The sequence below is a fragment of the Puma concolor genome, chromosome A1 (assembly GCF_028749965.1).
Source record: "Puma concolor isolate L17-30 chromosome A1, mPumCon1.1.hap2, whole genome shotgun sequence".
In the NCBI taxonomy this organism is placed as follows: Eukaryota; Metazoa; Chordata; class Mammalia; order Carnivora; family Felidae; genus Puma; species Puma concolor.
Window position 1 is genome coordinate 108,403,158 of NC_141667.1, and position 23,859 is coordinate 108,427,016.

At 41.5% G+C, this 23,859-nt stretch overlaps 1 protein-coding gene across 1 annotated transcript in view; it reads left to right on the forward strand.

The window, feature by feature from the left end:
• Positions 1–23,859, forward strand: part of LOC147584354 (uncharacterized) — a 58,090-nt gene that overhangs the window by 30,841 nt on the left and 3,390 nt on the right. The window contains exon 3 of the mRNA XM_086700008.1: positions 4,222–4,370. Within this exon, the coding sequence (XP_086556134.1) occupies positions 4,222–4,333 (112 nt within the window). The 3' untranslated portion in view covers positions 4,334–4,370. The remainder of the gene's footprint in view (positions 1–4,221; positions 4,371–23,859) is intronic.

Sequence of the window (23,859 nt, forward strand, 5' to 3'; positions counted from 1 at the left end):
AATTAGCTTACTCATTTGGAGTAAATCTTCAACCCAACACATATAATGTCACTTAACCTCCCTGCACCTGTTATATGAGGATCATTTGTCCAACCCCTTCACAGATTTGGTGAATCTTAACTCTCGGTGTAGCCGGACTCCCTTTTCTCTGTAACATCCAGATGTCTAACTCCAGAAGACATGAAGGACCCCAAAATTTTAATCTGGGTTCCGGATTGGTCTGAAGTTGCTTTTTGAGACACGTTCAGAGATTTACAAGTTTTGATGTGAAATTGAGCTCCTCCTCAAAAGGGCACATTATAAACATTTGCTGCTATTACTTGTGCTTGAAAAATGTTAATGTTCTGTATAAACAGTGAAAAAGGAATTTCTAATCCTAAGTGTTTTATTCAGTTATGTAATAAGCATAACAGTGAATTGTGTTTATAGACTTAACTAGTAAGAAGGAAAACAGAAACTACCATTTATTGAGTGCCTGCTATGTGCCAGGCATGTCACAATCTTCCCCTGAGGATTGTTGCATTCCCATTTTACAGAGGAGAAATCTGAGGCTCTGAGAGGTTAAAGTCTTTGCTGAAGACCTTGCTCGTGATTGGTGGAGTTGGTGTTTGAATGCGGATCTGTCTGACTCCAAACCCTAGCTCTGCCAGTCCATTTTACTGCCTCCGGACTCGGCTCCATTTGCTTGACTTCAATGAGGACCCAACAGATACACCATCTCACAGTTTTCTTGGGCTTGCTCTGAACATCCTCTCATCTTCTGGAGTGGCCCTACTGCTTTACTCTGGGTGCAGATGATAGGAACTCTCTGTGCATATGTCAGTTATTTCCAGATGCTGAGTGTGAAACTTTTAATCAAGTATTTCAGGGGAAGGCCACATCTGGAAACAGTTATCCAGATGTTATAAACCACTTTGGCCAGTGGTTGCCAGACTGCTGTCCAGGTGATGAGTATAGGACACCCCCCTCCATGTGCGGAGGATGTTCTGGAGGGATGGAGGGCTGGGAAATTTGTAAGTACTGTGCCGCGTTGTTCCCTGGAAGGGACATCAGGGACCAGCAGTCACACACCTCCCTCTCAAAGCAAGTGTTTTCTGATGGTTCAGAAGAATCTCTAAGCTGAAGAATAAGTGGCCCCATTTTCCTCATGCTCCCTAGCTCTGTACCCTGAAAGGGACACTGAGGGATGGTCTCTGCAGCTGCAACCGTATAGATAGGCACATGCCCTCCACAGCTCGAATTTAGGACTTCGTTTATAGGTTGCTTTCTTTTCCTCAAGCCTCTATAGAGAAAGTTCTGAATCCCAGAGCTGCCCCAGAGGGAGCAAACAAAACAAAACTGTGGAATCAAGAGAGTTAGTTGCTACTGGGAGATAGAGGAATGGAGCGTATACTGTGCCGTCCTGTCCAGATTAAGAACTAGAATCACCCTCCGCAAGTGGCATGGCTCCCTATGATTCACACAGCTCTGTTTTGAGACAAAAATGACACAAGTACCTGAGTTCTATTCAAACTTGATGATTTGTTCCATATCACACAACCTTTTGGTTTTGATCCCAGCGTTCATTGCTGCTATTCATTGCCAGCTGAAATCAGCCTACTAGAAGGAAGCAACACAGCATCAGGCAAAAGTGGTAAAAGACATAAATGTGGAAGTGAAACTATCTGCCTTCAGATCTACTGCTTTCTACCTGTGTGACCTGGGATGAGTTATCCTTAATCTCTCTGAGCTTCAGTTTTCTCCTCTGAGAAATGGTAATACAATGGTAATACCAAACTTCATAGGGGTGCTGTGAGGATCTGAGTATATGATGCATGTAAAGCACTTAGCACAATGTAAGTACTCAGTGAACATCATTATTGTGGTGGTGGCTGGTGATGACCATTTTATTTTATTTTATTTTATTTTTTTAATTTTTTAAATGTTTTTATTTATTTTTGAGAGAGAGAGAGAGAAACAGAGCATGAGTGGGGGAGGGGCAGAAAGCTAGAGGGAGACACGGAATCGGAAGCAGGCTCCAGGGTCTGAGCTGTCAGCACAGAGCCTGACGTGGGGCTCGAACTCACAGACTGTGAGATCATGACCTGAGCTGAAGTCAGACGCTCAACCAACTGAGCCACCCAGGCGCCCAATGGCCATTTTTTTTTTCTAAGAAAATTTGATGTCCTCTGCTAGCTAGGAGGTGAATGGCAGGTGTTGGGGTCACTTGTGTTGAAATTCAAACAACTGGCTAGTGATTTGGTCCCCAGAAGAGAAAGGCTGACTGGAAGGGGCTGAGATCTAGCTGATGCTATTCACATTCACACTAGCGACTCAACTTGTAATCTGGCCCAACCAGCCTGATTCAAAACCAGCCTCTCCACAGGAATTTCACACATGCAAATGAGGATTTTGATGGTCCTTGTAAAATAACCTCTAGTTTAGTCTGCACAGCCCTGCCATTTGAGAGCCAAAGTCTTCAAGATGGGCCAAATTGACTGCACAATTGCTCTAGTCTGATCCCAGCTTCAGGAACCACAGAGGCAACAGTTTTCAACCTTCCAGTCTGGGAGGATGCTCTCAGCATTACTGCTGAGTGAGAGAGCCCTGTGGTTATTTCTGAACAGAGGGAGCCAGACAACACTTAGGTCTAGGAAACAAAAGTGAATCCCCATTAGCTCCTACTGTTTAATAATGCTTTCAAGCAAAAATGTCAATTTAACCTTTATGAATGAGAATCCTGGGCCTATAAAGTCAGTAGGACCTTTTCAAGTTGTACCCATTTACAAATTTTTCTTGATACAGTCAACCTTTTGGATCCCCTTTTATATGCCTGTAATTATTCACTTACCTCTTAAAAAGTTATTTATTTATTTATTTATTTATTTATTTATTTATTTATTTGGCAAGTGAAATAGTTGAACTCTTGGAAGTATTTAAGCACAGTTTTGCTCTATCTGATGCATCTGGATTATTTTAGTTTCAGGCAGAGATCCATTAGCATCAAACAAAATAAAACTATGTTGTCTTCAGACTATATTTTTGACTAAAATTTCCACCTTAAAGCAAATGATGTTTATATACCTTGATACAGAGCAAACTCATTCCTACTTTGACTTCTTGGATGGTCCCTTTGAATTTACTTTTTTCTCCCTCTACCTCAGATGTGGGCCTGTCCCAAAGGTCTATCCTTTTGTTCTCTTCCCCAATGTCACTATGCTTCTGACCAGAGTACTCAGTCATCTCTTTTGCTTTGCCTGTCACCTCTATTCCGGTACCATCCAAATAGTGACACTAACAAAAAACAAAAAAAAAGAAGAAGAGAGGGGCATCTGGGTGGCTCAGTCAACTAACCATCCAACTCTTGGTTTCAACTCAGGTCATGATCCCATGGTTCATGCTGACAGTGTGGAGCCTGCTTGGATTCTCTCTCTCTCGCTCTCTGCCCCTCCTCCACTCTTTCTCTCTCTCGCTCTCTCCTTCTCTCAAATAAACTTAAAAAAAATTTTTTTTAAAGAAAAGAAAGAAAAAAAAAAAAAGAAGAGAATGATATCTGCTTCCGATGCACTGAACGTGGGGAGCCCATAGAACATTCAGATACAAAAGCCCAGCACATACAGGCAGAAGCACTTTTTTTTTTTTTTTAATTTTTTTTTTTCAACGTTTTTATTTATTTATGGGACAGACAGAGACAGAGCATGAACGGGGGAGGAGCAGAGACAGAGGGAGACACAGAATCGGAAACAGGCTCCAGGCTCCGAGCCATCAGCCCAGAGCCCGACGCGGGGCCCGAACTCACGGACCACGAGATCGTGACCTGGCTGAAGTCGGACACCCAACCGACTGCGCCACCCAGGCGCCCCAGGCAGAAGCACTTTAACGCCAAAGCTTTATTCAACTTTCTCTTGTCTATAATCATGCCTCAAAAAAGCTCCTGTTTTAATAAATCATGGCCCATATCTGTTTGCCAGAGAAGCTGACGAAGCAGGTTTGTTTTCTTAACTTTTTTTTTTTTTTTTTTTTAGCCTGTGGGGTCTCCCATTTCATGCTTCTGTTTATCCAAGTTTTATTTACAATATCCTAATAAATCTCTATGCCGTAGTATCATGTGGACATGAAGATACTTTCAGGGGTTACCCATGAGTGCTGTAATGTTAGGAACCATATGGCAATGCTTTACTGTTGAGGAGAGAGGGATCTCACTGTGTGAGACTAAGTCAGGTTTCTTGCTCTTGACTTAAGGAGAATGCTTCAGACAGAAGGCCAGATGGAGGCTCATGCAGGCCCTGTCCAAACCACCACTGGGCTAGGAACAGTGAAAAATGGCCACGCTATTCCTTCCTCACTTGGATGATGACAGGTGGGATGCGAATTACTTCTATAATAAAAACGTAAGTAAAAACTCTTGTCCAAATGTCCCTAAGTCTTACTGGCTTGTGCATATAAATCAAGTCACATCAGTGTAGTTCCTTAGCCCCCTTCTTAAAGTCTGCCCACACCACTTGGGGGAGCCCTGCATGGGTTAATATTTTGATATCATTCCATCTGAACATATATGTGGTGTATATTGTTTTGTCATCTCTTTTTGCACTTAGTGTACTGTAAACTTTCTCCTATGGGTTAGATATTTTTCTATAACATGATTTTTTCATGGTTATGTAGTATTTCATCATATAGCTAATTTGTTTTAACCAGCTTCTTTATTGTTGTACATTTACTACCAATAGTAAGTAATTCTGTGGTCAATATCTTTGCACATATTTCTAATTATGGTCCTGAAATAATTCCTGGCCATGGAATTGTTTGGCCAAGTGCTTATCAAAAAGGGTTAATGCTAGAATTACTAATAAATAATGATATCTCAAGTACTACTAAACATTGGCCCAATGGGAGGTAATTCCTCCGGAGAGAGCTCTTGAAAACAAAAATGCAACACTTACAGCCTTTCAATAATGCATTTTAAGGGTGCCTGGGTGGCTCAGTGGGTTAAGTGACCAATTCTTGATTCCGTCTCAGGTCATGATCCCACGATTCATGAGACTGAGCTCTGCCTTGGGCTCTGCACTGACAGCGCAGAGCCTGCTTGGGATTCTCTCTCTCTCCCTTTTTTCCTTGCCCCTCCCCTTTTCATGCACGCATATTCTCTCTCGGTCTCAAAATAAATAAACTTGAAAAAAAATAATGCATTTTAAGCAACAAAAACCATTCCAGATTTATCAGTACAGAGGAACAATTTTGAATTTTAAAACCCCTTTATAAGCTGACATTTGTTTCCTAAAACTTAGATACAATATTTTTATGTAGGAATGGTAGTATCTATTTAAAAGACAATAATGGGGGTGCCTATGTGGCTCAGTTGGTGGAGCGTCCGACTTTGGCTCAGGTCGTGACCTCGGGGTTTGTGAGTTCGAGCCCAGCATCGGGCTCTGTGCTGACAGCTCAGAGCCTGGAGCCTACTTCAGATTCTGTGTGTGTCTCTCTCTGCCTCTCCCATGCTTGTGCTCTGTCTCTCTCACTCTAAAAATAAATAAACATTAAACATTTTTTTAAATAAATAAAAGACAATAATGTATAAGTTGTTTATTAGTGAATGTATCATCACCAAGTCATGCAGGGATATTTTATACTGTAGGTGAAAGCTTGGCCTCCCGGAGTTTGTTAATTTTCTACCATGGAGATTTTAAAGGTCCAGTGGTCCGTAAGGGATTAAGTGGGCGGTATGACTTGTATCCTTAACTAGATTTTAAGAGAAAGGAGTTGTCACCAATACATTTTGACCAAATGTCTTATTAAAGGCGCCACCAAGAGCAGAGCTTGGAAGCAAGTGTAGCCCCGACGCCCCTGGCAGCCCGAGTGTTCTGTACTGTAATAACTCATCAGCAACAGGATGAAGTAGTTTATGTTCCAGACTTTGCCTCCTGGTATCTAGATTTTTATAGGTGTTTTGACTGAGGTGTAGAGGAGGCATTTTTTGGCCACTGATTTCTATTCCAGATTGCGGGATGTGAATAATTTGGTAAATTAACATCAATGGGTTAGACTGTTCTTTGTTACCAAAGGCCCCTGGGCTGCCTGTTCCACTGGATGGTCACATTAATTTGTAACCACATGAGGATGGCTGCTGGGCACACACGCCCAAGTTAAATTTCCTTTTGCAGGTTTTCCCCCTATTTTGGATATTCAGGTAGCCACTGAAGTCTGAGGCAGCTCTCTCTTGTGCATTCATAATTCTGACTAAACCTAGGGTTTCCAAAACTAATATCAGAGAGGAAAGATCCAAACCTTAGTGCCTTTGTGGCTTTTTTTTTTCCTGGGGCCAGCTTTCGGCCATGTTTCCAATGATCAATCTGTACCCCTAGTTATACACTAAATGCATAAACTGTGTGTGCTGCAAATGATGTTTTTCTAGCCTGTCCGTATAGCCTATTAAACCAGAGTTGGCAGTTTTCCATCCCTTAGGAGAAGCATTTGGCATAAATAATATTGTCATTTGGGAAGGCTAGACATGGTTTGAAGAAGTGACCTTGTATAAATATTGTCTGAGGTATGACTGAGGCTAAATTATAATACAGGGAGCTAGTATAGTCTGGGCTCTGGGCCCTCCTGGTAATGAAGTTGCTTCTTGTAGCAATGGAACTCTTTGAATTGAAAATGTAATCAAATATATCAGATGCTGTTAAAAACACAGGAACCAGCCTATTTATGAACCCCCAGGGTCCAAAGGATGGCAATATGTTACTGGAATTTCTTTGTCATTCAAATGGATTTGTCTTTTTAAGAGACAAAATGTCCTAGAAAGTGCCTTTTGTCTTCACCGCAGAACTTCCCCCCAGTGTTGAGACTGCTGAACATGCCAGGCCTTTGTTGATCCTCTGCCCACATGTGGGATGAGCAGTGGGCACAGACCACAGTGTCCCTGGCTGTTTGTGGGTGACTTTGTCAGTAGAACAAATACAACCCCTAATAGCCACTTTCCATTCCCTTTCCATTATCCTTGTTTAGAATTTTTATTTCCTGGGTGGCTCAGTTGGTTTAGCATCCAATTTCGGCTCAGGTCATGATCTCACTGTTCATGGGATCGAGCCCTGCATTGGACTCTGCACTGACAGCTTAGAGCCTGCTGGAGATTCTCTCTCCCTCTCTCTCTGCCCCTCCCCTGCTCTGTGTCTTTCTTAAAAATAAATAAACATTAAAAAAATTTATTTCCCCTTTCCTGGCCTATGTTACTCAAATGGCCTACTAATTATACAGAACTCCTGCCCTTCACTTTCTCCTCCTTTTATCAACTGATTTGTCAGATCTGTCTTTCAAAAGCATGATTTTATTTTTATCAATCCATTGATTTATTCATTTATTCATTCCACAAATATTGATTGAATGTGGACCATTTCTCAACCACTTAGCTCTCTGCTATAAGATTTACAGTCTAATGGGGCAGACAGATATTTGACAAATAATCCCAGTATTGAACAGACAATTATAAGATAATGTGAGCATTCTGCAGGGATGAAGCAAGATTCTTTGGTAGTATAAAACGAAGACACTTTCTCTGGATGGAGGAGCAGGGGAGGCTCCTCTGAGGAAATGATAATTAAATTGCAGTGTGAGCATGTATAGGTATAGATTTTAGTGGGGCAAAAGAGTAAGGTGGAGAGTAGGACAGGAGGGGCTGGGTGGAGTGTTTCCTTAAAAGAGGAGCAGGCCATGGCAAGGGTAAGCATAGTGCCATCTGAGGAATGGAGAGAAGGCAGCTATGGCTGGAATGTGAAGGATGAGGGCCACGCCAGGAGGGCTATGTAAGTCATGTTAAGGATTATGGTCTATGTCTACTAGTTGTGGGAAGTCATTGAAAAGCATGTAAACAGTCTGTGACTGGATCAGATTTGCATTGAGAAAAGGCCAGTTGGGCCGCAGTGGGGGGAATTGATTGGCAGTGGCAAAGAAATGAGGAAGGAGAGATAATAGTGAACCCAGGTATTAGCAGTGGAGATGAGAATTAGACAGGTCTGAATGTTGTTTATGTGGGGAAAAAAAGACACGGCGTTTTATAATAGATTGGACATGAGGGAGAAGACATCATTGAGGATGATTGTGAGGCTCCAGTATGTGCAGCTGGATTGGTTGAGATGCCATTTACTGAGTGGGGGGTTCCTGAAAAAGAGGACTGGAATCATGAGCAAAGACCTGGAATTTATGTAGAGAAATGATACTCAAACTCATGAGAAAGGATGAGTTCACTAGAGGAGAAAGGATAATTAGAGAAGAAATGAAAATGTTTTGAAACTAAGAATAAAGAAGAAAATTCTAGTCAGAATTAGGAGCAAACTTGTTGAGTTTCAAGGAATTGCAAGGAGGAGGGCAGTAGGAAATGAAAACACACAGATGTGATTGGAGAAGTTGGCAGACTGGACCATGTAGAGCCATGTAGTCCACTGGGAAAGGATTTTAGCTTTTAACTGAGTGAGATGGGAAGTTATTGGAGGGTTGCTTTTTGTGTTTTGTTTTGTTTTGCTTTGCTTTGTTTTAGAGAGAATGTGTGCAAGCTGGGGAGGGGCAGAGAGAGAGAGAGAGAGAGAGAGAGAGAGAGAATCTCAGGCAGGCTCCACACCAAGCACAGAGCCTGACCTGGGGCTCCATCTCATGACCATGAGATCATGACCTGAGCCTAAATCAAGAGTCGGACGCTTAACTGAATGAGCTACCCAGTTGCCCCTATTGGAGGGTTTTCATCAGAGGAATTACTTGGTCTGACTTAGACTTTTGAAAGATTACTGTGGCTGCTCTGTGGAGAAAAGACTTTAGGGAAATAAGGCCAACATCAAGGACATCAGTTGGGTAAGAATTGCAATAATCCAAGTGGAAGATGGCAGTGGTGGTGACTTACTCACATGAGGGTGGTAGCTGAGAAGGTGGTAAGAAGTGGTTACAGTCTGGATAGATTTTTAATATAGAACCAGCGGCATTTTCTGATGCACTGATGTAGTGAGAAAGAAAGAGAAGAGTGAATGATGATACCAATATTTTTGGCTTGAGCTACTGGAAAGATGGATTGTCTTTCACAAAGATGTAGAAGATGGTTGGAAACTTGGGAGTTTGGCTTTGAATATTATGTTTGAGATCCTTATTAGGTATCCAAGTGGAAAGACTAAGTAGGCTGATGGACATATGGCTGGAAGTTCAAAGGAGAGATACAGCATAAAAATATAAATTTGGTTATATTTGAGGTGTAGATAAATGACACTGAAACTCATGAGAAAGGATGAGTTCACTACAGGAGAAAGGATAATTAGAGAAGAAATGAAAATGTTTAGAAACAAAGCATAGAGAAGAAAATTCTAGTCAGTGATCAAGGTTTATATCACCAGGAATAAGACATACCAACATCATGTACCCCTTGATATGATGCACTGAGAAGAGTATAACATCACTTTTGTGGTATTTTTGCCCAAAAATGGATAATCTCACTATAACCATGAGAAAATAGCAGATATCCAAACTGAGAGACATGCTACAAAATTAATGACCAGCACTCTTCAAAAGGTCAAGGTCATGAAAGACAATGAATAAGAAACTCACAGATTGAAGAAACTAAAAAGGCATAACAAGTAAATACAGTGTGAGACTCCAGATTGGATCCTGGAACGGGAAAAGTATATTAGTGGGAAAACTGTTGAAATTCAAATAAAGACTGTAGTTCAGTTAACAGTATTGTACCAATGGTATTTTCCTGGTTTGGATCATTGCACTATGGTCATATAAAATGTAAATATTAAGGGAACCTCGTTTAGAGAAATGGGTGAACTTCCTGTTTTATTTTTTGCAACTTGTCTATAGTCTAAAATTATTCCAAAAGAGAAAGTTTTAAAAAGTTAGATTATGGCTTTTAGGCATGTACCCCCCAAGGATATGGCTGCCTTCATTTCCAGTCTTTCTAGCTTGGCATAGAGATGCTGAAGATGTTGGCAGGACCTCCTAAAGGGGTCTTTAGACTGTGTGAAAGACTTTGTACTTTTCTCTAAGAGCCAGTGAAGGATTAGGCAGGGAATGTGGAGGAAGATGGGAAACTAGACATGTTTGTTTTAGGCAAAAAGAGACAAGAAAACAGAATAAATACTGGGTTAGGCCCAGATTCAGGCAAACACCCAGTTACTCTCAATTATTCATCCTGTTCTCCAAACAGAATTGACCATGAGTTAGTTCATGACTCACAAGGGTGTTAGCACATTGTAACGTCTGGCTGGGAAGATTGCTCAAATCCCAGAGGATTATCCTTGTGGAGCCTTGCAAGTGTCCTGTTTTCTCCCGACACTCCTACAGTGCAGGCAGAACTGTAGAGGGGATTTTAAGCTTGTAAGCCTTAAAGGTAAGTTGTGGGTGCATTGTATCTGACCTTCCTTGTCTGGAATGTTTCCAGAACAAAGCTGGATTGAGATACCAACCTACAGTGAACGATCTAAATGATCGTTAGAAATGGGGCCAGAGACTCTTCCTGCACCCCCTTCTCTGCCAACTCTGCTGGGGCAGAGGGTCACGGTGAGATGGGGCGGGGCAGGGAGTATTAGAGAGTCCATCACATCAAAGTTCCCAAGGGTGTTTGTGGACCAGTTGGAGACGGTGACTGAGAAGTGCTAATTAGAAAATGACATATTAAGTATTAGCCTTGGGGAAATTATAGAAGTGGTTCATACAGAGGACAGAAAGGTTCCCTGAAGCTGAGGAGTCTATGCCTCTGCCCAAAGAAAGGGTGAACCATTGAGAAACGTGCTTTTTCATCTGCCTGCTGTCCTATGGGGGATAGGCTAGAAATCAGGAGAGTCCCTGGAGTCTAGGGTAGGATCACCTCCGCACCCTCACTATTACCAACGTACCTCATTGCCTGACCTGGCAGGAAACTGCATGTCAGTACCAATGGCTAGATCTCCTCTTAGAAACTCTGAAATCATGAAATCCAATACCCTAAAGTTTAGATCCTACAAAATCCTATTATTAATGGTGGCTGTCAATTTCTGAATACTTACTACCTGCTAGGCTCTTCATATAATTGCTTCTAATCCTTCTAGCAACCCTTCAAAGTAAGTCATTATCATCCCCATATGACAGGATTTTACCGGTGAGGAAATAGAGACTTAGCTTGTCTGAGGTTATACAACTAGTGAGAAACTAAGTCGGGATTTGAACCCAGGCCTGGCTTCCTGCAGAATCCCAGAGCTCTTCACTAAAATTAATGCCTTCCTAATATTGAGTGAACCCATGGAGCCAGGAGTAAGTAATCCCCTGGGAGAATATTAGCGACTCTGCAGTGACTGGCACTGACCCAATTTTATAGACATATACCAATGTGCAGGATTTCAAGAAGTTTCACTAGGGATGTGGAATCAGCAGCCCATGACTCATCAGGCCAAATTCGGGGGAGGCTGCCTGATGGTGAGGCTGCAGGCAGTTTACAGTAACTGAGGTCTGTGAAGAGTGAGGGGGAAGGGCCTGAAGAGTCATGACCAGCACACCTGGGCTCCTGATGTTGGAAACTCATGAGGATGTTCTGTCAGTGTTGGCCTTAAGCTTCATTTCTGGCTTAAATTTGGGTGGCTTACCAAGCCTCAAAGGCGGAAAGAACAAATCATGTTGAGAGTTTGACAGTAAGCGAGGTCCAGGGTTCGAGCTGGCTCTTTGCCACAGGGTTGACATGTGAAGAGGGGCAGAGTAGCTTCTTCCTCACCATCAAAGTCTGTCATCTGCCCTAGGCATCCCACACACAGAAAGGTAGCCAGGCCTCAACCCCACTTTCTGGAAAGAACCCCTTTGATGCAGAATTATGGAGGAGTCTAGGCCCACAAAAGGCATTATATATAACAAACTACCATATTGACAAAACAGATATGCTATTAACTATTTTCATTAAGTTCAAGCAATAGGGCAAGAGCATTTTGGGTGTTGGGGACATTTTAAGAAGTCAGTGTTTTCCAGGAAAGGTAAAGGAGGGAAAAAAAAGTCACCTTCTCATTGTGGGTATTGAGGAGACAGTAAAACATGAACTCTGCAGCACCATTTAAAAGATCCAACCCCTGCCTTTTCCCTGTTCTATCTTCCACTGTTGCTTTCCTTAGCCTTTGCTCCAGTTATATCCTTCTCTTGCCGGTCTGCTTTTACATGTTTCTCTCTCTCCCTGGCATAGCCCTGCCTGATTCCTCTCCCTGCTCCCTATCACCTCAGTCACTCCTACTTGTCCTTCATAACTCAGATCAGTGTTTCCTGTCCCCAACCCCACCCCCCGCTGCTGCCAGGGATATCTTCCCTGCTTACCTAAGCTATTTCCAGCTGTGAACTAGACTTCTCTACACGGATGTCCCACTGGCTCCTCCAAGTGAGTTGATCTGCACTTCCACGTGGGTTCCTTTTCATCTCAGTGCCTCCATTGACCATCTCTGATCCTTCTCTCCCCATCTCCTTTATTCAATCACCCAGTAAGTCCTGTCCATTCAGATAACAATAAGATTGAGCCCTTAATATATGTTAGATATTGTCAAAAGTACTATACGTGTGCAAACTCACTTAAGCCTCAGACAACAACACTCTAAAGTGGATCCTGTCATCCTATTGCTTTATGGATGAGAAAATTAAGGCAAAAGACCATATAAGTAGTTTGCCTAAAATCACACAGCTAAAAAGTGATAGAACCAGGATTAGGACTCCAAAGCCTTATCTCCTAAATATGTCTCAGTCTCCACAGGCCACCATAATCTCATTTCCCCCTGCAATCTATCCTTATAATGCAGTTAGAGTCATTTTTCTGAGTGAACTCTCCTTGACTCACCTTCCAGCTTCTTATTTCCCTCTAGACAGACCCCACATGTCTTAAGGCAACTGAAAAGGCACTTCTCCCATATACCCCTGCCCACCTTTCAGCCTTATCTCATGCCACACCTCAGCTCAACTCCTGGGTCCAGGACTTCCTGTCTATGGAGCACTATGGTCTCCTCCTCTCTCTGCCTAGTCATGCTCTCTTCGCCCTCAGATCTCAACTCGGATGTCACTTCTTTCAGCAAGCTCTCCCTGGCCTCTGACTCCTTGGTCCTGCCACGGCATCCAGTGCTTACCTCTTTGCAACAGCCATCCTTCCCTTGAAGAGTCTGCTCCCTTCCTCTGTCTTCTGCATTCGCTGTAGGCTCTCTGAATGCAGATGTTGGGTCTTGTTTTCAGTGAATCCCCCAGGAATAGTAAAGTATTCAACAGATGTTTGTTAAATATAGGAATAAAGTGTATCAAATTTCTGACCTGACTGATTGTACAAAGGTCCCTATCCCTACATCTTCCCAATGATATTACATACAAAATTGCCAGATTTGTGAGTGAAGATGGTATTAAAGAGCAGATGACATGGAAGAGGGGACCACAAAGGGAAACAGCCACTCTTCCCTTGACACAACATCAACTTCCATTTCCCAAGGGGATACAGAAGCCTTCTTGGGACTTTTTGCTTGAGAGTCTGGCTTTAAATCATTTGCCCTGCATGTATCCACTAATCAGAGGGCTGTGGAAAGTTCGGGCTACCTGCAGTTCCTTCCAGGTGTCATCACTACTCATTTGCTGGCTTTTGGACTTGGATGTAGCTGTACAAAGCCTCATTTTACTCATTTGGAAAAGACCACCTGGGCTTCAATTTGGGGAAGTATAACAAATTAGATGCCCTGACTAACCCTTTCAACTGAAACAACTAAAATGAAATAACACAAAAAGAAAGTTTTTTGTTTTTGTTTCTTAAACCACATTGTTCAAGTGTCCTAAAAGTAAAGAATCTGAGAATCTCAGGGTGCCTGGGTGGCTCAGTAGGTTGTTTCCAACTCTTGATCTCAGCTCAGGTCATGATGCCATGATTTAGGAGATCGAGCCCCGTGTCAGGCTCTTTGCTGACAACGCAGGAGCCCTGCTTGGGATTCTCGCTCTCTCCCTCTTTCTCTGCCCCTCTCCTGTTCATGTGCACTCTTCTGTCTCAAAATAGCAAAATAAACTTAAAAAAAAAAAAGAATGTGTGAATCCCAAAAATGAGGTTAAGAGCGGGAAGTCAGAGGTAACTGAAGAACAAGGTGATTTCCATTCTAAGGTTTTTGCCTCAGCCAGGAAACTTGAACTTCTATTTTGATGAATATGCAGGACTTGAGAAATTGGAGATAAAGCCTTGAGCTTGCCCAAAGTGGAAACTGAATAAGACATAAACCGGGATCCCAAAGGCATGAGCCAGAAAAAAACTCTGCTGTACGGAAGGTGAGATCAAGGAGACTTGCTTATATTGACCTAGCCACTGGGTGGAGGGACAGAACAGCTCCTCCCCTAAGGTTATATAACCATAACTGAGCCTTCATAAGGAGTTTCCAGTCTGAATTCCTGCCACCTGAGTAGTCAAAAAAAGGTTGTGTGAAGAAGCAACTTAAAGTAGTACCAGAATAGTGCCCCAGGAGACTGACAGAAGTAACTTGAATCTTCTTGAAAGGTACTCACCTTCAACTCAAGCCTTTAACATTTTTTTCCAGATAAAGTTACAAGGAAAATGAACAACTTGTAATAAAAATAAAACTCAAAAATATCCTAGGAAAACAGTACACTATGAATGAAAACAAGAAGAAAAAAAAAAAGATAGCAGAAGCAAAATTGCAATTATGAAAATATTTAATAGGTAAAAACAAGACATTATAAACAACTTTATACCAGTGAATTTGAAAACTTAGATGGAATGGTTTGAATTCTAGAAAAATATAACTCAGAAAAACTTACCCCAAAAGTAGAAAACCTGAATAGTCCTACATGAGTGGGGTTTTTTAAATAGCCCTACCTTATTTAAAAAAAAAAAAATAATAATAATAATTAGTAATTTGCAAGCTTTCCACACACATACACAAAACAATAAACCAAAACAAAGAGCCACTAGGCTCAAATGACTCAAAAAAGTATTTGATAAAATTTAACAGCTATTCATGATTTAAAACAAACAAACAAACAAACAAACAAACAAACAAAAACAAACAACTAGAGGTAAAAAGGAGATGTATTTAACCTGGAAAACAGTATCCACAAAAATTTCTACAGAAAATATTTAATTTAAAAGGAAAAATTGAAAATGTTCATTATTTTATTTTATTTTGTTTTGTTTTGTTTTAAATACAATATACTCCCCAACATGGAGCTCAAACTCACAACCCCAAGATCAAGTGGTCCTACTTAGCCAGCCAGGCGCCCTAAGCATTGAAAATGTTCTACTTAAGATCCAAAAAAAGAAAAAGAGGTCCATTAGACATCCAGTATTTTACTGGAAACCCTAGTCAATGCATTGCCTGGAAAAATTAGAAAAGATAAGAAGAGGGAAAAAAAATAGCATCGTTTGCATAGCTAGTGCTTGAAAATTTAAATGGAAAGAAAAGCTTTGAACACTTAAAAAGATCTACAGATTGAGGATGCATAAGTGAGTTTGCAGCAAGACTGGATTCAAGAGCAATAAATGAACAATCACATTCATCATCAGTGCTCAATAAAAAAAAGTATTTTAAAGAAAATAATCATTTATGGAAACACCAAAATATAAGTAGGAACAAATCTAAGAAGACAATGTGAAACTGCTTTGTGAAGAAAATTATAGAACTGTATTGAAATTCGAAGAAGATCTAATAAATGGAGCCAGATAACAGATTTTTCAACAGGAAGCTTCAATAGCTTAAGTATTGTTAAATATAGAGATTCAATAGAATTCAAGTCAGTATTCTCCAGAGGTTTTCCTGGGGCTTGACAAATCGATACTAGAATTTTTATGAAGAAGTAAAAGGCCTAGAATAGCCAGTACTCTTGGGAAGATGCAGAGAGGCTGGGGGAATTTGTCCTACCAGATATCAAGACCTAACTGAGCTACAAGAATTAAGTCAATGTGATATCGGCGCAGGGACAGACAAACAGATCAGTAGAACAGAATAGAAGGCTCTAAAAAATATGGACATATAAAAACTTGAATTAGGACAAAGTAGCCATTGTAGATAGCATGGAAAGAAACAAATGGTGCGGGGACAATTGGTTATTCATATGGAAAAACCTGAAATTAAATCCCAATTTACACCATATACAAATAGCAAGTTCAAGTACAATAAAGACTTACATATGAAAGGCAAAGGTGTAAACTTTTAGAAGACAAATTAGAAGAATATCTTTATGATAGTCTAGCGTAAAGAAGGATTTCTTTAAGCAAAATACAAAAACATAGACCATAACATAAATATTAAAAAATCCAAATCTGTCAAAGGTCTGTTGTAAAAAGACATTGTATAGAGAGTAAAAAAAAGTCATACAAATGAAGATATTTCAACACATAAAATCAATAATCAAAATGACTAGTACCCAGAGTATTTTCAAAATTCATATAAATCAATAAGAAAAAGGCAATACAATCCAGTAGGAAAATGGACAAAAATAGGTACTTTATGAGAGAGGGGTTCAACCTTACTAGTGCTCATCCTTTTTATTAATCTAGGAAATACATGTTAAAATTATAATTTCCAGGGCACCTGAGTGGCTCAGCTGGTTAGGTATCTGACCCTTGATCTCACCTCAGGTATTGATCTCAGGGTTGTAGGTGCAAGTTCTGCTTTGGGCTAGGCTCCTCACTGGGTGTGAAGCCCACTTTAAACACACACACACACACACACACACACACACACACACAACATCTGATAAATCCAGATGTTGGCCAATCTGTAATGAGACCTCTCATCCACTTTTAGCAGGAATGTAGCTTGGTATAAGCATCTCAGAAACACTTTGACATTACCTAATAAGGTTAAAATGTGTTTATCCTAAACTCATCCATTATATTTCTGAGTATGTAGCCTAGGGAAATTCTTACTATGTGAGCTGAAAGACATGTAGAAGAATGTACAAGCAGCATTGTTCATAATAGCTCCAATTCATAACACTCCAAATATCCATAAAGAGTAGAATGGATTGTGTGTGTGGGGGGAGGGGGGCAGGTTATACAAAGGAAGATTACACAGCAGAGAAAATGATCAAGCTACTTTTACATGTAGCAACATGGATGAATCTTTAAAAACATAATGATGATTGAAAGAAATAAGCTACTAAGACTACTACAAGGAGTATGATTCCATTTACATAAAGAACAAAATTGGTAAAACAAAGTATTATACTCTAAGAGATGCATACGTAGTTGGTAAACTATAGAAAAGAGGGCTATGATTAATACAGAATTCAGATGCTGTTTCTCTTGCAGGGAAGAGAGGGTGGTATCATTGGAGAGAGGTCCACAGAAACCTCTAGAATACTGGAAATATCCTGTTTCTTATCCAGGACAGAGTTTACACTTTCTATCATTTAAAAAAAATTACAGATAAAATTATTCATTTTAAAATATGTATTCTGCAAATAAATGAAAAGTTTGGTTTGTGCTAGTATGGCAAAGTTGAATGACACAAAGTGCATAAAGTGCCAGGCATCTAAGAAGTGCTCAACATGATATGTGTCCAAATTTTAAAAATAGAATAAAATGACTCTAAGGCCTGGGGGTGAGAAAAGAAGGCACAGAGGAGTGGGCTGTGGATACTAGGATAGATTCTTATGGACCCCAGGTAAGGATGCAGAGACTCGGACATTGGCTGGAGCTGACCCAATCCTTGAGAAATCTGCCAAGCAAAGCAGGCAGACACATTCCAGAAGATGGCATGTTTACAGCTTCTTGGCCCAACACCACGGCCACAAAAGCAGCCAGCCCAAATCCCTTTCTTCTTATCCACAGATGAGCCCCAGGACATTATACCTTTCCTGCAAGGAAATAATGTTTTCTAAGAGAAGCTGAGCCTCATTCACCATGTCTCCTCTCCACCCACCAGCCATGCAGAGATTTAGCAGAGAATGATGTGGGCATCAGATAGTGCTTATCCACCTCACCCTTGCCCATGGGCGGAGGGTCTCAAACATACTGGCTGGGGGCCAGGTCTTCCTGGGGGGTATTCAAGATCTTTTAAGAAACCTTAACTGAACATCTGCTAACTGCAAGACACTTTACCAGACAACATAGTGTTACATGTTGAATTATGTCCCCTCCAAAATATGTTAAAGTCTTAATTCCCAGAACCTGTAAATATGACCTTGTTTTGAAATAGGTCTTTGCAGATGATCCAGTGGGCCCTGGTCCAAAGCCACAGTTTCCTTATGAAAGGGAAATATGGACATAGGCACATAGGAAAAAGGCCATGTGAAGATGAGCATTTTCCTGCCACAAGCTAAGGAACTTACCAGAAGCCAGGAGAGAGGCCTGGAACAGATCCTCTGTTAGTGCCTCAGCACCGCCCACACCTCGACCTCACACTTCAGCTCCTTAGAAATGTGACACCACACATTTCTGTGTTGTAAGCCACCCAGTTTGTGGTGCTTTAGTTTGGCGACCCTACAAATCTAATACAAATGGTGGACATGGAAGGGAGAAAGGTATAACTCCCTGCCCTCAAGGAGCTCACTGTCTCCAAGGGCATGGGAAAACAATTGCATTTTAAGCAGAATGAAATAAGTAAAAAGGCAAAAAGGCAAGGGAAGGCTTTTGGCTGTATAGGCTGGAGTGTGAGGAGTTCTAACTGCAGAGGACAAGACACAGTTTCACACGGTCATCTATTTATCCTTTCTTCCACATATTCATTCATTCACAGGGGCTGTAGAATGTTCTGAGTAAGAGTCCAGGCTTTGAAATCAAGTAAGAGTTCATATGTCAAGTCAGGTGGTTCTTAGGTATATGATACCAGAAAAGTTTCCCTCATGTATAAAATGAGGATAATCATACCTACGTGACAGGGTCTGACGCATAGTAACTGTTCCATAAAAGCAGACAACTCTTGGCAGCATTACTATTCACCCAACTAAAGTTTACTGTGTCTGCTATGAGCCAGACAACGTATTAGGGATACAACAATAAGACAATAGTTCCTGCCTTCCTTGAGATCACAGTCTAGCTCCTTCCTGGCTTGGAGACAGATATAAAAGCAAACAGTTACAACATAATAGGATAAGTACTACTAGAGGTAGGCATCAAGGGAGAGCCAAGTTGGGAGTGTCTTGTCCTGAATGAGGCAGGGATGAGGGTAGAGGCAGAGAAGAAGGTGATGCTTGAGGTGACTTTTGAAGGATGAGTAAGGGTTTATTGAGGAGAGAGCCATTCCAAGGAGGGGGAAGGAATGTGCATAAAGCAATAGAAACAGGAGAGAACAGGCGACATGTGGAGAAGGGCAAACAGTTTGGTGCAGCTGAAGCACAGGATCCTGAGTGAGGAGAGAATCTTGGGAAGAAGGGCCAGGGCCATGTTGTGAGAAGTTCCATATGCCAGCCTGAGGAGTTTGGACTTTGTCTAAAGGCAGTGAAAGCTTTTGACTTTTTAAATAATGGATGGTAAGCAAGGGAGTGACATGGTAAGATTTGCTTTTAGATGTATTGCTCTAGCGTTAGTGTGGAGGTGAGAAAAGGGGCAGGCTAGCCTGTTAGGAGGTTATCACATTAGTCAAGACCACAGACTCTGAAGACTAGAACTGAGTCAGTGGTGATGGGGTAGACTTGGGAAACAGAACATAGTGTTAACTGACATCTGTGATGCCTGGTGGCTGCCCAGCATTTCCCAAACACCCTTCCCATGGTTGGGGAATTTCCCAGCTGATGTGTCCATTCTCCTCAAAGAAGAAGCCGGAAACTCACTTTCCCAGCATCCCTGTCAGATGGGGCGCATGCGTAAAATCTGACCTCTGCCCATCAAGACTTAGTTTTGGGGAAGAGGGTTATGAAGAAGATAGCACATGGAATCCATTCTGACAAGGGTAGTGGGGGGACCCTGCAGTCACTCTCCCCCCAGGGGCTTGCCTGTGATGTGACGCACAGTGCACCAGCCAGCGGTAGCAGCAGCAGGGTGTCTACTGGACAGCCGGGCTCGCAGGCCTTCCTGAAGATTCTCTCTGCTATCGAACAACTTAATAAATTCTTTTTGTTTGTTTGTTTAAGCTAGCTAGAGTGGCTTCCGTTATTTGTAACTAAGAACACAGCCTGGTACAAATAGAAATGACAAGATTTGGTGATAGATCGGGGGTGAGAGAGAACATGAAATCTGCAATGATGCCCAGATTTCCATCTTAGGTGCCTGGGTGAATGATAATGCTGTTAATTAAGCTTAGGAATGAGGAGGGAAGAACAGCTGTGGGAGGAGAGCTGGAAGTAATAATGAGCTCAGTTGAGTTCAGTTTTCAACATGCTGAGTTTGAGTTTCCTTTGGGACATATGGGTCCTCGACAGATACACGAAGTATATGGATCTGGATATCAGTAAGGAAGTCTGAATATGAGTTTTAGGCTTGTTAGAATATATTTATCATTAGATTAATATTAATTGAACACTTAAAATGTTACAGTCACTGGGGAAACAACTATGAATCAGATAAAATCCCTGCTCTCATAAAATTTAATGGGATAAATCATAAATAAATAAACAGGTAAATAGAAAATGTGATTTGGGGGTGATATTTACTACAAAGAAGAGTGGAGTAAGGAGATAGAGAGTGATGGTTGGAGGTGGGGTTGGGAAGTGTGTCCAGGGAAGTTGTCTCTGTGGAGGTGACACTTGAATAGAATTAGAGGTGAGCTCTAAAAAGGTTTGGGGGCAAAGAAAAGCAATCTAGGCAAAGGGAATAACAAATGCAAAGGGATAATAAGCTTAGAGTTTTTAAGGAACAGCAAGAAGGCCAATGGGGCTAGAGTGAAATGAGCAAGAGAATGGTAGATGTGCAAGATGACTTCGCAGGGAGGTAGACAGGGACCAGACCACGTGGTATCTATACTGTTGACCATGATGAGGAATTTTTATTTCATTCTGAATTTGATGAGAAGCCATTAGAGGTTCTGAGCAGGGTTCTGTGACTTATGGTTTTAAAGATTCCAGCTGCCACATGGAGTAACATCTTTGAGGGACAAAAGTAGAAGAAAATAGACCAGCTGGGAGGCTGTTGCATTAATGCAGGCAGATGATGGTGGTGGCTTAGACAGAAGAGATGATGAGGATGGCAGGTGGTGAGAAATGGTTAAATTATGGATATCTTTAGAAGGAACAATCAATAGGACTTGCCAGTGGGATTGCTGTGGATGTTAGGGGGAGAGAAATCTTGGAGACTGACTCCCATGCTTTTGGCCTATGGAACTAGGTGACCAGTGACATGCTTTATTTATTTTTAAAATTTATTGATTTATTCTGAGAGAGAGAGAGCACATGTGGGCATGAGTGGGGGACGGGCAGAGAGAGAGGGAGAGAGAGCATCCCAAGCAGGCTCCACACTGTCAGTGCAGAGCCCAATGTGGGGGTCGAACTCATGAACTGTGAGGTCATGACCTGAGCCAATGTCAAGAGTTGGACACTTAACCAACTGAGCCACCCAGGCACCCCAGTGGTATGCTTTAATGAGGGGCGTGGTGAGAGCTGGTTGGGGAGTGGTGGTAGAAATAAAATATTTTGGTTTGAAAGTAAGTTGGAGATGTCTATTAGACCCCAAAACAGAAAGGTTGGGGCAAAACTGATCAATTTGGACATCATCCTCTCAGAGACAGTATTTAGCCACATCCCTTCCCTTCCCTCCCCCCATAAATCCATTCTCAAATCCCCCCTGCAGCCTCGGGGAAGCTTCCTGTCATGGGTGACTTATGGAAGGAATCTTTTATCTTTCCTCTCTGGCACAAGTCTTTCCCCAGGAGGTCTGTGCTGAGCCTACCACAAGTAAAATCTAGAAAATAGAAAAAGCAGAAAACCAAGACAAGACATTTTAAAGAAAAGTACATTGTATTGCAGTGCATTATGAATTTAAAAATTGTAAGTTGATTGATTATATATGTGTGCTACATGTTTTAGGATTTAAACTTCTGTAAAGCAGCAGTTGTTCTGTTCTGTGTTTTCTTGGGAGGCAGTTTAGAGAAGTGGTTAAGATCATTGGCCTTGTACTCCTACTCCTTGGGTCCAATTTAGAGATATGTAATTCTGGTCTAGTTATTAAATCTCTCAGCACCTCAGTATCCCCATATGTGAAATGGAGGTTGTAATAGAACTGCCATTTTAGGGCTATTGTAGAGATTAAATGACTGAGCGTGAGTAAAGCCCTTAGGATGGTTCCCATATAGAATGAACTCAATAATCACTGACTGTTAGTACATATTATGTGTTCTACAGGAACATAGCATATTGTGGATCCCACATAAGAAATACTCAAGCAGAGGCTAAAATACTCCTGTAAGAATGGTGTAGGAGGAACACCTTATTGGGAGGGGGTAGTTTCTGGATCTAAAACCTTCTAATTTTGGATTCTTTTCCATTCTATGAAGTAACTCCTGTGCTGCCTGGGAGCATGGTGTGTTGATTGACCATGTGACAAAGTGTGAGGCTGGTGAAAACAGGGAACTTCTTGGTTTCCTTTAGATGCCATCATTTTTGTTGAGTTGCCTACCCTTATCCCAGATGCCAGAGGATCTGCTGTGCTTTCTGCTTACCTGGGTTCCCTGCCTCTGTCATCCTATCCAGACTCCTGATTCTTTAGGTGAGAGTCTGCTAGCCAGCTGACCATAAGGTGTAGTCTTTCATTATGGCTGGTAGGCAGTTTTCACATTCATGACAAGTTTGCAGAGGTGAGTAGTGATGGGCACACTGAGTGAGGGAGAGGATTGCAGAACCTGCACTGGACACTGTAGTGGGATTTAGATAGTTGCAGGTCCCTGTGGCCCATCCTGCTGGAGCCCTGGGGAAAGTTATTCTAGAAGAAACTAAATGTATCTAAAATCTAAGTTCTGGAGAAGAGGAAATGAAATTTGTACACCGACCAGTTGTCACCATGCTTACATACAGGGCCAGACTCTATGTTCTCTGGAGAGAACGGATAAGATCTTTAAGTCTGAGAACAAACACGGTAAAACTCGTTTGCAGCTGTGTTTAAGTGTTGTGCTATTTGCAAGTAGGCGCCATATCCCTGCACTTGCTTCAGAAAATCCAGCTATGTGGTTTGCATTAAAACACACACACACACACACACACACACACACACACACACACACAAGAACCTAACCATTACAGTGTCAGCTCCAGGTGGTTCCTTTCTTTTTTGGTATTAAATCTGTTTAATATCTTTAATAATTCTCTTACTTCTAAATCTTTCCACAAAGGGCAGTACAGTTCTTCAGCTTATTGCAAACATGTCTTTAAAAAAAAAAAAAAAAAAAAGCAACCTTAATGTTGAAGCTCTAGTTACAAAATTTTAGTTATTGGCACTATACCATAAAGCCAAATATTGTCCTTGTTTTAAAACAAGGTCAATATTTCACTGGAGAATATAGCCAACACATTTTTTTCCTCTATATATCTACATCCAATGGTGGTATTTTATAGGCTAATTTAAAAACAAATGCAAATTTTAAAAAATTAATGAAAGCCATGTTTTGTTCAGGAATACTATTGTACACATACCATGGAGGTTGTTTTTTTTTTTATTTTTTTATTAAAAAAATTTTTTTACGTTTATTTATTTTTGAGACAGAGAGAGAGCATGAACAGGGGAGGGTCAGAGAGAGAGGGAGACACAGAATCTGAAACAGGCTCCAGGCTGTGAGCTGTCAGCACAGAGCCCGATGTGGGGCTCGAACTCACAGACTGCGAGATCATGACCTGAGCCGAAGTCGGTCGCCCAACCGACTGAGCCTCCCAGGCACCCCCGGAGGTTGTTTTTACAGCAGATACTAGTTTGCCAAACTTCAATGGCGAAACACTAAGTTGTGAGTTTGGTATTGTCCCCCTAGCTGCTTCTTGCTGCCCTGGAGAATCTGGCCATTAGTGATGTTG